Source organism: Ursus americanus, chromosome 14 (genome assembly GCF_024610735.1).
Source record: "Ursus americanus isolate L20-20 chromosome 14, mUrsAme1.1.p, whole genome shotgun sequence".
Taxonomy (NCBI): domain Eukaryota; kingdom Metazoa; phylum Chordata; class Mammalia; order Carnivora; family Ursidae; genus Ursus; species Ursus americanus.
The window spans coordinates 63,105,559-63,119,340 of NC_142140.1; the positions used below are offsets into that span (position 1 = coordinate 63,105,559).

The 13,782-nt window shown below is 48.7% G+C and overlaps 1 protein-coding gene, 1 long non-coding RNA gene and 1 other non-coding gene across 3 annotated transcripts; all 3 read right to left on the bottom strand.

Annotated features, from left to right (window-relative positions):
• Window positions 1-2,882: 2,882 nt before the first annotated feature.
• Window positions 2,883-6,826, bottom strand: LOC148109016 (uncharacterized). The gene is made up of 3 exons (XR_015726771.1): window positions 5,943-6,826; window positions 4,298-4,488; window positions 2,883-4,168 (listed from the first exon to the last, which is right to left on the bottom strand). It is a non-coding gene; the product is annotated as an uncharacterized LOC148109016 (long non-coding RNA).
• A 3,165-nt stretch (window positions 6,827-9,991) lies between these two features.
• Window positions 9,992-12,575, bottom strand: TMEM107 (transmembrane protein 107). The gene is made up of 5 exons (XM_045797312.2): window positions 12,151-12,575; window positions 11,901-11,968; window positions 11,696-11,796; window positions 11,044-11,140; window positions 9,992-10,821 (listed from the first exon to the last, which is right to left on the bottom strand). The coding sequence occupies exons 1-5, from the start codon at window positions 12,235-12,237 to the stop codon at window positions 10,752-10,754; spliced, it is 423 nt and encodes a 140-aa protein (XP_045653268.1). The 5' UTR covers window positions 12,238-12,575; the 3' UTR covers window positions 9,992-10,751.
• On the bottom strand, window positions 10,001-10,136 carry LOC123792202 (U8 small nucleolar RNA). Its single transcript, XR_006779661.1, has one exon. It is a non-coding gene; the product is annotated as a U8 small nucleolar RNA (small nucleolar RNA).
• Window positions 12,576-13,782: the final 1,207 nt, after the last annotated feature.

The following is a 13,782-nucleotide window of genomic DNA, read 5'->3' on the forward strand; positions in this document are numbered from 1 at the left end:
CTCCCTCCCCCTCCAAGGAGCAGCCACTTCCCCGGTCCTTGTGCCCCGGCCCAGAAAGTCTGAGTGGGTCAGCCTCTGTGAAAAGGGAGAAAAGAACGGCTTGTCTGGGGGCCCAGATGGCACTGCGGGGTGCTAGCTTTTGCTTTTTGGTGCTGAGACTACTCTATTTTCTAGCCAGAGAACAAAGATGCCAAATTCCAGGCTTTTAAGTTCAAAAGCTGTAGTGTCTGGGTCTAAGTTGGGGAAGGAGGTAGAAACAGGAGGAGGCCCCACCCCCACCAGCCCTGCTACCCTGAGCTAGCTAGAGAGAAGCTAGTGGAGGACCAGACAAGATGTTAGACATTGTTTTTGGAGTGATTTTCATTTTTCCCCATGGCCAAGTCCAGAAGACATGGGAGGGACAGAACCCAGAATACGTCTGGGGAGTCAAGGCCACGGTGTGTGGCTTGGAAAGCTGGCACATCGCTTTTAGGTCCTAGGGGGCAGCCGCAGGAGGGTAGAAATAAGGACATGTCTGATCCATGGAGGTGGGAACCCAGGAGGATTTATCTCAGAGGGAGGACTCTCCCTACCAACCCCCTATGCGTCAGTGCTAAGGGACTCCCCAAATTTAGATCAATGGTGGAGGCAAGAGAAGGGAATGGTGTGGGATGACAGAGTTCACCTGGAAACGGATAAGGGAATGTTTTCTGCAAGCAGTAGAATGAAGACCCAAAATAGAAGTTGAACTAAAGAAAAGTAGAGTAATATCTTTACGGAGACAGTGGCTTCTATATTTGCCTGCTTCAGGGTTTGGCAGCCGAATCTCTGGGCCCCACTGCCAAGACTCATTCAAAAGATGTGGGAGGGGGCCCGAGGTCATTTCTAACAGGTTCCTCTGGTGACTCTGACATAGGCGGCCCAGGATAAAAACTTTAATAAACATTTTCTCTTATGTTGTCCTCTTCTAACAACAGCAGATTTAGACGTTGGAATGGAACGGGGCTGGGTCATTCCCACACTGACTCACAAACTCCTTCCATCCATGAGTCAAACAAGACCACATAGTGATTAATTTCAGAAACCTTGTGTTTCCCTCAATGCTTATAAGTACAAGGCCTTATAATTAGGAGCAAAAGGAACGAGCCCTTGGGAATGCCGCCTGGAACAGCAACCCAGGGGCTCACCCCACCTCTATCCCAATCAGCTATCAAGGCCTGTGATCCCTGTGACCTCTGCCTGAGCCCTCTAGTCCTGGAAGGCTTGGGGGCTGCCTGCCCAGCCCTGGGCTCCTGGAAGGAAAGGAAACTCCCAGGAGCCTACCTCAAGGTCTGGGCTTCACGGGGATTTCCACATGTGCTGCATTTTTTAATTACACACTAATATGACTATATTCTCCTTGTAAAAAATTAAAACATTAGGGGGCGCCTGGGTGGCACAGCGGTTAAGCGGTTAAGCGTCTGCCTTTGGATCAGGGCGTGATCCCGGTGTTCTGGGATCGAGCCCCACATCAGGCTCCTCCGCTATGAGCCTGCTTCTTCCTCTCCCACTCCCCCTGCTTGTGTTCCCTCTGTCGCTGGCTGTCTCTATCTCTGTCAAATAAATAAAATCTTAAAAAAAAAAATTAAAACATTAGACACAAAGCTGAGGTTCCCTTGGCCACCCCCCCAACTCATCTGTCTTTTTGTTCTATGCCCTGGAAGGTTTTGTGTACTCTCCTTTTTGGGTGTGGGGGGGAGGTTTTTGTGATATTTATTTTTTTCATTCCCCAAAATGCAATTTCTTTCTTAGCTCTCTGACAATAATAATTATATTTTTATTATTCAGCATTAGATTTTAAACTCGGTAATAGGTAACACAATCAAAAATCAGAATTCAAAGGTACACAAGAATGCACAGCCAAACCCTCTTTCTGAGCTGCTGCAGACCCCTATTCGACACAGCTGCTGTCTCCAGTCTTGTAAACCTTCCAGACTAGTTCATGCAGAGACAAAAAGACATAGACGCTTCCTTTTTCTTTTTAAAAACACAAATGCTCACAGACTATATGCATCAAAACCCCTTCCCTTTTTTTTTTTTTTTTTTAGCTTTCCAATTATAGGCTATTTTTTTTTCTTGTGCCCCCATCCCCACGCCGTATCTATCTCTGTCTCTTCCAGTTTGTTTTTATTTTTATTGTTTTTGAGAAAGAGAGAGTACCAGCGGGGGTGGGGGGAGGGTCAGAGTCTGAGGGAGACCTCCTTGTCCCTGCTCGAGGCTCTTTCTCAAGACCCAGAGATGACCTGAGTTGAAATCAAGAGTTGGACCCTTAACTGACTGAGCCACCCAGGTGGCCCCCTTTCAGTTTTGGGGGTTTTTTTAAATTGCTTTTTTAACACGTGGGAGGATTCTCTTTCTCATTTTGCAGGCCTTCCTCAAATGTCTGCTGGTCCTTGGCTTTAATTGGGAGCCACCAAGAGGCTGATTGGAAGATGTGTGTGTGTGATGGGGGAGCATTCATTGACCTTTGGCCTTCCTGCAGGACAGTGGAAGCCTTTTCATGGGGACTCCGAAATGTCAATTGATAGGTGGCAGGCTTTCTCTGGGACTGTTCAGTTTTTTGAGAGAAGCATCCTCCATTCTCCATCCCCACCCTCATTGTTTGTGGAGGGAGCAGAATCTGGAGCAGGCTGGGAGCTCCTGTTTGTAGCCTCAAGCCTCATGTCTACTGCTCTTGCTGTCCCCAAGTCCAAAGCCTCCCTGAAAATCGGGATGTGGGGGATGGTGTGTGCGACTCTGATGTGAGAGGTGAGGGAGCACCAAGGATCTCAACACTTTGAAATCTGGGCTCTCAGCCATCGCCTGGCTTCAGCCAGGCCTTGACTGGGGATCTGGTGACCTCCAGGATCTTCGGATGTCACGTCCTGACTCCCCCTGCCCTTGCTTGCCCTGCCACTCCCCCCCCCCCCTTTAGCCACTGTTGAAATCTCCTGTCCACTGCTGTCTCTCTGGTCTCTTGGTCCTTGTTGATGTATCTATCTTTGACTCCTCTCCTGTTATATACTTCACTTTTGGAAGGGAGGGAAGACAAATGCTCGTGGCCAATCTTCCATATTTAGCCAGAAAGCTCACCACAGTTTAGTCCTTCAAAGACTGACTTTTAGGTTGTTTCCAATTCTTTTGCTCCTATAACAGTGCTCTTAGGAATGCGGTTGTAGACAGTCCCCATGATCAACCATCTCTCGGGACAATCCTATGAGGTGGGTACTGTCTTGATTTTACATTTGGGGGAAAGCTAGGTGCAGAGAAATGCCTTGACAGAGTCTTTGTAAGTTGGTTAATCAACTTCCTTCCACATATAGAATACCTTTTTAAAAAAGTTTTTTTTTGCATGAAACATACATAATGTGGTACCTTTTTAATCTGTTCTCCCCGCCCAAGGGCCAAGCATAGTGCCAGATCCAAGGCAAACAAGGCCGGCGAATGAATAATGAATGACAGGGGACTACGGTTTCGGTGACGAGTGTTGTAAATGCCAACCCAGCAGAGCGGGCAGATGGATTGCGAATGGCGAGTGCCTAGGCACCTGTTCCGGGGGAGCGGGTTCGGGCAGGGCCTGTGTGTCCACTGTTCCTGGAAGGACAGCCCTGTTTGGGCTGGTGAAGCCCTGGGCATTGGGACCAGTGTGGCTGGGGAGCCAGCTCCTGTCCCAGCCGGAGGACAGAGTAGTGTGGGCATGCGTGGTGGGAAAGCCGGGTGCCCAAGCCCGGTGCGGGTAAGACAAGATGAAGGCAGATCACAGTCTTCTGGACCTGGGAGGCCTCCTGGTCCCAAATCCTGACTGCAACCCTCTAGTTATTAGCTCTGCATGTGTTGGGGGCAGCAGGGGGGGCTCCAGACTGTGAGGAACCTCACACACACCATGTCCAGAGCCTGGCAGGTAGAAGATGCTCAATGAGGCCTTATTGGCTTTTTTTTTTTTTTTTTTTAAGTAATCTCACACCCACCATGGGGCTCGAACTCACAACCCCCAGATCAATTGTTGCAGGCTGTACCCACCGAGCCAGCTGATTCGGCCTGACCGTCAGGAGACTTGGGTTCTAGCCCCAGGTCTCTGTTTCTTTGTGAAGTTAATGGCTTTCTCGTTGGGCCTTCTGTTCCTCTCCAGTGAGATGAGGCTTCCTTCTTTCCACTCTGCTGGCACCAGGAGCTGTAATAATACACAAGAAAGATCATCAAAACACAGGGTTTTTGTCAGTTAGACCTCCGTAACCTGAAAAAAATAAAAACTACCGAAAACATCGCGCTCTTTGACGGAAGTAACAATGAAGACACTTGCCAACAAGCTCAAACAGATTTCAACCAAGAAGGAGAATCCGGGGGTCTCGTGCTACAACTTCACTGGAAATAGCAGGAAACAGGCATTCACGTGCTGTCATCGGGGGTCTGCTTCTCCCTTGCTGAGCGTTGCGGGACTCTGACTTAGCTTCATCTCCAGACAGGGAACATCAGCAGCTGCGGGCTCACATTCTTTAAAAAGGTGACAGTTTCGTCTTTTTAGATAATGTGTGTGCTTCAAGATTCCGCAAGTTCAAAAGAGCACCTGGAGAACATCTCCCCTCCTGCCCTGTCTCCCTGCCCTCCAGCTTCTGTCCTCAACCCCAATCTTCCCAATTACTGTGACCTTCTTCCAGACATGGGCAGGGCTCATGGTCTCCGCTTTTTACCCAAATGGAAGCGAACCATAGGAACCGTGCCACAAGGTCCTTTTGTCACTTAACATATAGAGTTGGGTTTTTTTAAGTGTTTTATTTATTTAAGTAAATTCTGCACCCCATGTGGGTCTCAAAGTCATGACCCTGAGGTCAAGAGTCCCATGACCCTCCCACTGAGCCGGGGTGGGACAGGACCCCTCTCGGAGATTGTTTCTTTCCTGGCTGCCTCGTGTTAAGGCTACAATGTAATTCCACCAATCTCCTGTTGACAGACATACTTTTGCCAACTCAAGCAAAGCTGCAAAGAATAATCTGCATGTTCCCATTTCACCTATGTGCAAATATGCAGGCCTAGTTCCTAGTAGTGCAAATCCTAGGCCAAAAGGGTATGAGTATTTGTGATTTTGATTGCTTTATGATTTTTGTGGCTATTGCCAAACTGCGCTTTGTGGGTGTGTTACCCACTTTTACTCCCACCAATAAAGAGGTGAGGCCTGTTTCCTTAAACCCGTACCCTCTTCAACTCTTAATGAAACTTTTTGGGGGTTACAAATTAAGTTAAACATGATTTGCATTTCTTTTAGAGGTTAGGCATCTTTTCATGTATTTGAGAGTTCTTTACATTTCCTTTCCTGTGAAATATCCATGCAATTTTTCTGTACCTTTATTATTGGACCATTGGTATATTTCTTATAGATTTGTAGATTTTCATGTTTCAAAATTAGCCCTTTCCCTGCAATTGAATTATAACTATATTGTTCTCTAGATTGTCATTTATGTTAGCTTTTGCTTATGCTTTTTTTTACCATGCATACTCTTTGCCTTTTTAATACACATTTAAATGCATCAGGATTTTCTTTTAGGACTTCTGTGTTTTGTTTTTTCTTTTCTTTTTTTTTTTTTTTTGAAGGAATACCTTCTTTTTTTTTTTTTTTTAAAGATTTTATTTATTTGACAGAGATAGAGACAGCAAGCGAGAGAGGGAACACAAGCAGGGGGAGTGGGAGAGGAAGAAGCAGGCTCATAGCGGAGGAGCCTGATGTGGGGCTCCATCCCATGACGCCGGGATCACGCCCTGAGCTGAAGGCAGACGCTTAACCGCTGTGCCACCCAGGCGCCCCTGTGTTTTGTTTTCATACTCAGAAATGTCCGCTTGATGCCAAACTATTTACTGCTGTGGTATTCTTGCCAAAAATGCATACCCTCAATCTGACTATGAGAAAACCCTGCACAAATCCAAATGGAGAGACATTCTGCAAAACCACTCACCAGGACTCTCCAAATGTGTCACGATGGTGAACGGCAGAAAAAAAGGAACCGAGGGCTGGTCTCAGGTTGAAAAGCCTAAGAGTGACAAGTAACTGCGATGTGAAATCCTGAATTACAGGCTGCGGCAGAAAAGGGGAATTAGTGGGAAAGCTGGCAAAATTCAAATCAGAGCTGTCGATGAGGTCATAGTATGGCATCGATGCTAACATCCTGGTTTCCATAATCATGACTCGGCCACGCAAGACGTTAACATTTGGAAGAGCGGGGAGGCGGCGGGGGGGGGGGGGCGGGGAGGGGAGGAGAGGCTATACAAGAGATTTGTACCATTTTGCAACTTTTCTGTAGGTCTGAAATTAGTCAACATAAAAGGTTAAAAATGTCAAGTTTTCTTTCAGTCCTTTTATGCTTGTAGTTTTTTACACTGTCACCTTTGATCTATTCGTAATACTGGTGTAAGGTATTGATCCATATTTTTCCCCAGATGGCTACTCAATTTTCTAATAACCTTTACTGACTAATTCTTTCCCCCACTGTTTTCTATTTTTAAATTTATTTAATTTCTATTTTTTCCCAAAGACTTTATTTATTTGTCAGAGAGAGAGAGCACAAGCAGGGGGAGCAGCAGAGGGAGAAGCAGACTCCCCGCTGAGCAGGGACCCCCCCCCCCCCGCCGCTGATGCAGGACTCGATTCCAGGTCCCTGGGATCATGACCTGAGCCGAAGGCAGATGCTTCACTGACTGAGTCACCCAGGCGCCCAAATCATCTATTTAACTTCTAAACTGTCAGAAATACGTAACAAAATTTACCATCCTAACCACTTTTAAGTGTACAATTCAGTAGTGTTAAGTACATTCATGCTGTTTTACAAGCAATCCCAGAACTCTTTTCGTCTTGCAAAACTGCAACACTCCACCCCGTCAACAACTCCTCACCCCCGTCCCCTCAGCCCCTGGCATCCACCATCCTACTTTCCGTCTGTATGACTCTGACTATGCTTGGTACCTCACATAAGTAGAACCAAGGAGTATTTGTCTTCCGTGACTGGCTTATCCTGGCTCATGAGCCACTAACTTCGCAGTAAAATGAGAACCTATTTTTTTTTTTTAAGATTTTACTTATTTATTTGACAGAGATAGAGACAGCCAGCGAGAGAGGGAACACAAGCAGGGGGAGTGGGAGAGGAAGAAGCAGGCTCATAGCGGAAGAGCCTGATGTGGGGCTCGATCCCGCAACGCCGGGATCATGCCCTGAGCCGAAGGCAGACGCTTAACCACAGTGCCACCCAGGCGCCCCTGAAAACCTATTTCTGATGCTAATCGGCAAAGCCTCTGGTGTGGACTAAGAGACGGACAGTTGAAGTGCTTGTAGTACCTACTTCTGGAGTGTGGGTGAAGGAGGTTAAGCACAGAGAGGTTAAGTGGCCTGTTGCCAGTCACACAGCCAAGAAGGGGAGGGACACTTTGAACCCCGGATGTGCTCCACAGCTTGCGCCCATGATCTTTGCCCTGGACTAGGGCTCACAGAACAGAGCGTATGCTTGGAAACAAGCAGCGGCTCGATGGTGTCTGAGGACAAGAGGCGGGTGCAGTGATTGGCAACAGGTAAGGGGTAAGGAAGGGAAGCAACCCAGTAGCAGGTCCCCAGCGACTGACCGACTGTAGGTACGCAGTCAGTATTAAATGAGCCTAAGAAGAAGCATCCAGAATAGTGGGAGGTGAACCAGGGGAACTGGTTTTCAGAGGCCAAAGGAGAAAAAAATTCAAAAGACAGGAGTGGTCGACATATTATTTATTGAAAAGAGTTCAAGCCAAAGTCTGAGAAGTGCCCTCTGGATTTAGAAACAAGGATTAGTGATGAACAGTTTCTTGGGATGGCAGGGGCAGCAGCTGCTGATAGATGTTCAACCAGCTACCCAGGGGCTCAGTTGGTAAGGTGTCAGCCTTCGGCTCAGGTCATGATCTCGGGATCCTGGGATGGAGCCCCGCATCAGGCTCCCTGCTCAGTGGGGAGCCTGCTTCTCCCTCTGCCTCTGCTGCTCCCCGGCTTGTACTCTTGCACGCACTCTCGCTCTCTCAAATAAATAAAATATTGGGGAAAAAAACAAAACCCACCACCAGTTCTCCAAAAATAGTATGCGTTTATGTATGGACGTAAGTTTATCATAAATCTTACTGATTCAAAGGATGTGCAACACAGAATTTACAGATATTAAGAAAACATACAATAGTCTTTATTGTAAATTCCACTCCTGTCTTCATGACTTCATAGATGGAGCTGTGTCCCAAGTCCAGGGGTATCTCCAGTACAAATGTTGGTTCATATTTTTATTTACATTTTTTGAGTTAAGAAAAAAATGAAACATTGGGGATATGTTGAGACTTCCCTCGTCCCTCAATGACTTGACGAACTTCTTTGCTGAATCTGACAATAGTTTTCAACATCTGGGGGGAATATTTCCTCCATTTTGTGTGCTATTCACAATGTAACAGACACGACATTTTAAAATTTAACCTGCATTATTAACATTTTCCCCATCATCTTCTTAAAGCCAGACAATCAACAAAGCCCGATAAGTAGCATTTGCCAATTTCTGTGGTGTAAATACTCCTACCAGGACCAAATTCAAAATACCAGCTTGCTGTCTCTGTGAGTTTGGAAGAGAAACACAAGTAGTAGCGCATCTTTAGATAGAACTTCCACTATACAGATACAGTAAATGTAAATAAGCTTGAGGGCACATAATAGTAAAATGTCGAAAATAATCAAGAACTTGAAACTAATGGGACACTGTGTGTCAACTATACTCAATAAAAATAAATCAAATTCCTACAAACTAAATAAACAGGAAAAAAATAATCAGGAAGTAATGAGTTCTGAGTATTACCTCTAGGTTTTTATTTTATTTAAATGAGTACTACCTCTGTTTTTAAATATAATTTATTTGTGAGTTTACAGAATTTCTGATAATAGCTGCGGTGCAACTAGCCCACAATGTTTCTGAAAAACACAAAGTCGGCTTCTGCAAATCGGAGCCCACCAGTGGGTGCGGGTGACAGCTAGACTGCCGCGGGATGTGACCTTCCTGATCAGCCTGTAAGCACAGCCCGCAATGTCCACCTTCCTTGCCTCCAGCACAACCTGCCGCCGACCTCTCTGCTCAGGCCACACTCCAGGTCCTCACTCACACTGCTCCTCCAGGAGCAGCAGCCTGTCACCTTGGGCAAAGCAATCCCTACTCCAGAGCACCTGCAACCCTTGTAGCACTCACCACATGTGCTATTCAGTTTCTCTGGGAGTAGGGGGAAGGTGTTCCTCTGCAAGAGCCACAGTATCCGTGATGGTTGAGGCTGAGCACGGATCATATTCACCACTATTTCCTCGGTACCTACCACAGTGCGTTGCGGTAAGTATTTATTGAATTCACGCTCAGGAGGAAGGACTGCCAGAAGGGACAGGCGTGTAGGGAAAGGTTCTAGGTCTGTGAGGCACCACTCGGGATGCCGCCTTCTTATTTAGGATGGCCTGGGTTCCGGCATTCAGGACTGGAAAATACAGACAGAACCTTCCTGAACATACACTGAACCTTTGCCAGGAAATAAGACCATGAGAACCCTCTTGTAAGGACGGGGCAGCCCATCAGACTCCGCTAGCGCCTCTGCACAATGCCCACCAGTGTATTTCAGTAACTTCCTTCTGAGCATGTCCCTGCTCACCAGACCCCTAACCCCACCACCGCGAAAGCTGAGCCCAGCTTTCTGAGCAAGAGGTCTTTTCACATATTGCTTTTTTACAATTAACCGAGAGACTGGAGCTCAGAAACACGCAGCAAACCAGACACCTATTTCTGATCGATGTTCCTGGAAAGATGAAAATCCCTAACAAATGATAGAGCCGCCCTCCACAGACATTCAACACCATCGGCAACACCCCACACTTAAAACCCCAAAGCACACAACCAACAAACAACCCATATCACTAAAAAGGACCAAACACGATAACTGAGTTCTGAGAACTGCCCGTTTCCACGCACATAAAAAGGGATGATCGTCAGGAAGACTCAGACAGGAGCGACCAGGGTGTTGCAAGTCCTGGCCACGCAGAGACGCTAATCACGAATCATGCGAGCTCCGATCATCATGTTCCGATCTGCCCTCCGAAAGGAGGAACAGGTAAGGATTATCCTACCTGACGATAAAGCCGTAATTGGGCGCATTCCTTACTCAAAGCAAAGGATGCCGCTTACGTCTAGGGTGAAGTGTATAACGCGGTAGCCCCAGCAACCTGGAGTTATCTAGGGTCTTCCAATTCTACTGCTACATGTATTTGCAGTATTAAAAAGCATTTTTCCCCATTTGGCTGCCAAAAAAAAGATAAACTAAGCCCTCCCAGAATGCTCCACTCACGAGCTTGGCACCCTAACAGCAGACAGCACTTGTTATTTACATATCCCCGCCCACTCCCTTCCGCCAGACTCTACCGTAATAACCAAAATAAAAGCGAAACATATGATCTTACAGACTGCAAGGCTGGAAATCAGCCTTCCGTTTCTTTAGTAGTTTGGCCACCCCACTTCTCCCCTAAAAGTTTTGTAAGTCTTGATCTTACTCTAAAATATATTTTAATTACAAAGCACTAAATAAAACGTTGATCATCCCAGATTCAAGTGATAATTACCCTAACACGAACTCCGACATCCTCCACCAAATGCAGTTAGGGGGAGGGCTGAAGACAGCCTTTCTCGTGTCGGGAATGGTGAATAGTCCCTTGCTCGTCCAATCTTCAATCCTATGCTCCCGTCATGAAGGTATCAGAAAGGTTTCTTTTTCAGCCCAAAGACGCTGACGAATAATGCCATTTCGGTGATAGCTGGGAGGGCACTGCGGACAGTAGGCGGTGGGTTCAAGGCTCCTTCCAAAAAAAATCCCCAAGCCCCCAAACCAGAGACTCCACCCCAAAAGTGCAGGAGGGGGAACTTCAAGAGACTACAGGATGTTGAGTGGATCTTCTATCTCCTACGGGGAGTAAAGGCCTGGGTGGGGGAAACCTTCAGATTGAGTAAACCTTCCTCCCCCATCCCCAAACATTGGGTGCTACCATACCTGCAGAAGACAAAAATGTACCAGTACGTGGTGCACTCCCAACGCTCGAATATGAAAAAGGACAGGGCCACGGATGCACTACAATGAGCCCCAATGGCTTGGGAATGCACCAGAGTCAAGGAAAGCCTTTGGTTCAATAGGTAGTTATGAGCCAGAAAAAGCCGTTGCTGGGACTGGCGTCCGCACTCAGGGTCACCCCTTGCTCCCTCACCACACTGCAAAGGCCAGAGCCTACAGCCCTGACTTCTGAGTTTTAGGACAGCCATGTGAACAGAGACCAGAGCTGGGCCTGCACAGCTGGGATCCCAGGCTACCCCAACCCGGTATCTAGGGGCTAGCCTGGACCCTTCAGGTCCCAGAGTAGGCTCCCCATCTACCCCAGGCACACAAGAATGCGCACAGTGACTTGATACACTGCTAGCTCAAGGTGGAAAACTGTGTTTTACTCCCATTTGGGATCTCCAGTGCGTGGTGCATGGCGGGTGCTTAACAAACGATTGAAAATCCTATTAAATCTTCCCCATTGTCTAAGAAGATCTATCAACTGGAGAGACTGTTCGCCCCCGCCAGAGCACACACCATTGTGCCAGAAAGGCTGAGTTAGGTGGCTGGAGGGAGTCGGGATGGAAATGGGCCGTGCGTAAAAGGATACAGATGAGGCTCTGGGTGCTGTTGAACATGGAAACTCCCGAGAAGAAACCCGCCAGCTCCACTGCAAAGAGGCCGAGGGTGACAGAGAGCGCTACCACCAGTCTGCAGAGAGGAAGGGGACTGGCTCAGACCTCCTGGACTTCTTCAAACCCTCCTCCACTCCCGGTATTGCTGACTTCTAACCACCCTGCCCCCCGAATGCTCACTGAATGTCTTGCTTCTCATACTCCTCCGGGGTGAACGTGAGAGGCAGGCAGGCCTGGATGTTGCTGTCCTGGGGAGCAGGGCAGAAAGGAAGAAAGTGAAAGAGGGGCGGGCTGCGGGGCAGCACTGGGGTCAGAGGGGGATGGGAGGACCCGCCCACGTAAGGTCCTGGGGAATGGGCACGGAGGGGCTGGGAGCACCCCAAGGTGGGAATGGGGTTGCGGGCGGGAGGGGGGGTGGCCGTGGTCTTACCCGGGACCAGAACAAGGTGATGACGACCACTAGATGCGCCAGGAGCGTCAGGAACCGAGAGGGCACGAGCCCCGAGATCCGGCCCATGGCCCCCGTGGGGCAGGGGTACCGATTGGAGCGGAGGCTGCGCTCTGCGGGGCTGGAAGCTCAGGAAGGGCCACTCCTCAAGTCTTCCAGGCTGGCACGCAAAAATTCGACGGACGCCTCCTTCCCGCTCGTGCTGGCGCCGCCCAGTTGCCTTGGCAACGGCGTCAGCGGGCGCAGCGGCCGGATCTCGGGAAATCTCGCGAGGGCACTCAATTCTCAAGCGGCGGCACCCTTCCGCGCTGGCGCAAGTTGGGGGTCGGCCGCGAGGGGTGCGGTCTGGCTCTCGGTCCCCGCCGCGTAGCCTGGGAGGGCCCTCCGCCCGAGGTCCTCGCCGGAGACCGCTGTCCCCGCCACGCCGGTCTTAGGGCGCTGCCGGGCCTAAGGCACTCTCTCTCGCTCCTTTGCCTCCCTGTGGCTCCCCACTGCCCTGGGCCCGAGCAGACGCGGGAACGAAACGCCGAGACGTGGATGTCCCTGTATTGTCCGGACGTCACTTACTAGATGGTCACGGAGTCCCTGATTATCCGAGGACCCCGGACCGGAACCCTCTTTGGTTCTCTGACCCGACCCCCCCCCCCCCACCCGAGTCCCCAGACGCTTTTGCTCGGCTTGGCAAGGGAATCGCAGAGAGCAGAAAATGGCCAGCTCTCTACGTGGATGAGAGGTGCTTTTGGGGAAAAGGAGTGGGTGACCTGGCGGAAGGGCACGGAGCCCTGCTGCCCTGCGAGTCAAGGAGCGGGCGGCGATGCAGACTGTGCTCAGATTCCTTATCTCTCCAAGGTGTGGGCACCCGACTTTGCCCAGCTGCAGTCCAAGAACCTCTTACTATCAGCGTCCTCACTGACCTTGGGCTCTCAGCTGGGATCCTTGCAGAATAGACAGTTCGTGCCCGGACCTCACTGCTCCTGCTCAGGTCGCAGCGTCCCCAGGACCTCCCCATCGCATTTAGCAGATCATCTCTCTTCCTCCTCTCCACCCCAGTGCTTTTAAGCCGGTCTAAGCTAAACACCCCCCCCCGGGGGGGGCATTTCTGATTTCTAAATTCATTCCACAAATATTCATTGACCAGCTAGCAAGTGCTGAGCTCTTGTTCTTGAAACAGACAGAAGGCTCTACCTTCCTGGAGTTTATATTCTTCTCAGGGAGATCGAGATGGACTACAAACATGCAAACAAATCCTAAATCCGCAGGGTAAGAGGTGCTATAAATACATTTTTAAAAGTGAAATGCTAGAATAAGAGATCAAGGAAAGGCCCTTTGAAAAATGAGTCATTTATTCTTCAACTTTGTTGTAGGAAATGTCAAAATTGGGAGGAAACACATATCTCTATTTGAGGACCCCAATGTAATAGATTTCCCTTTTCTAAACTAGAGGGTAAAAAAATTCAGAACTCAAAGAGATAGGCAGGAGGTGTTTGTTCAAGGTCATGAAAGACAAAGACTGAAGAGCTCATCCAGATATAGGGAGATTTAAAAGATGTGACAAATTGGACTTGAGAAATATCATGGATCTTGGACCAGAAAAAAAACAAAACCCAAACACTT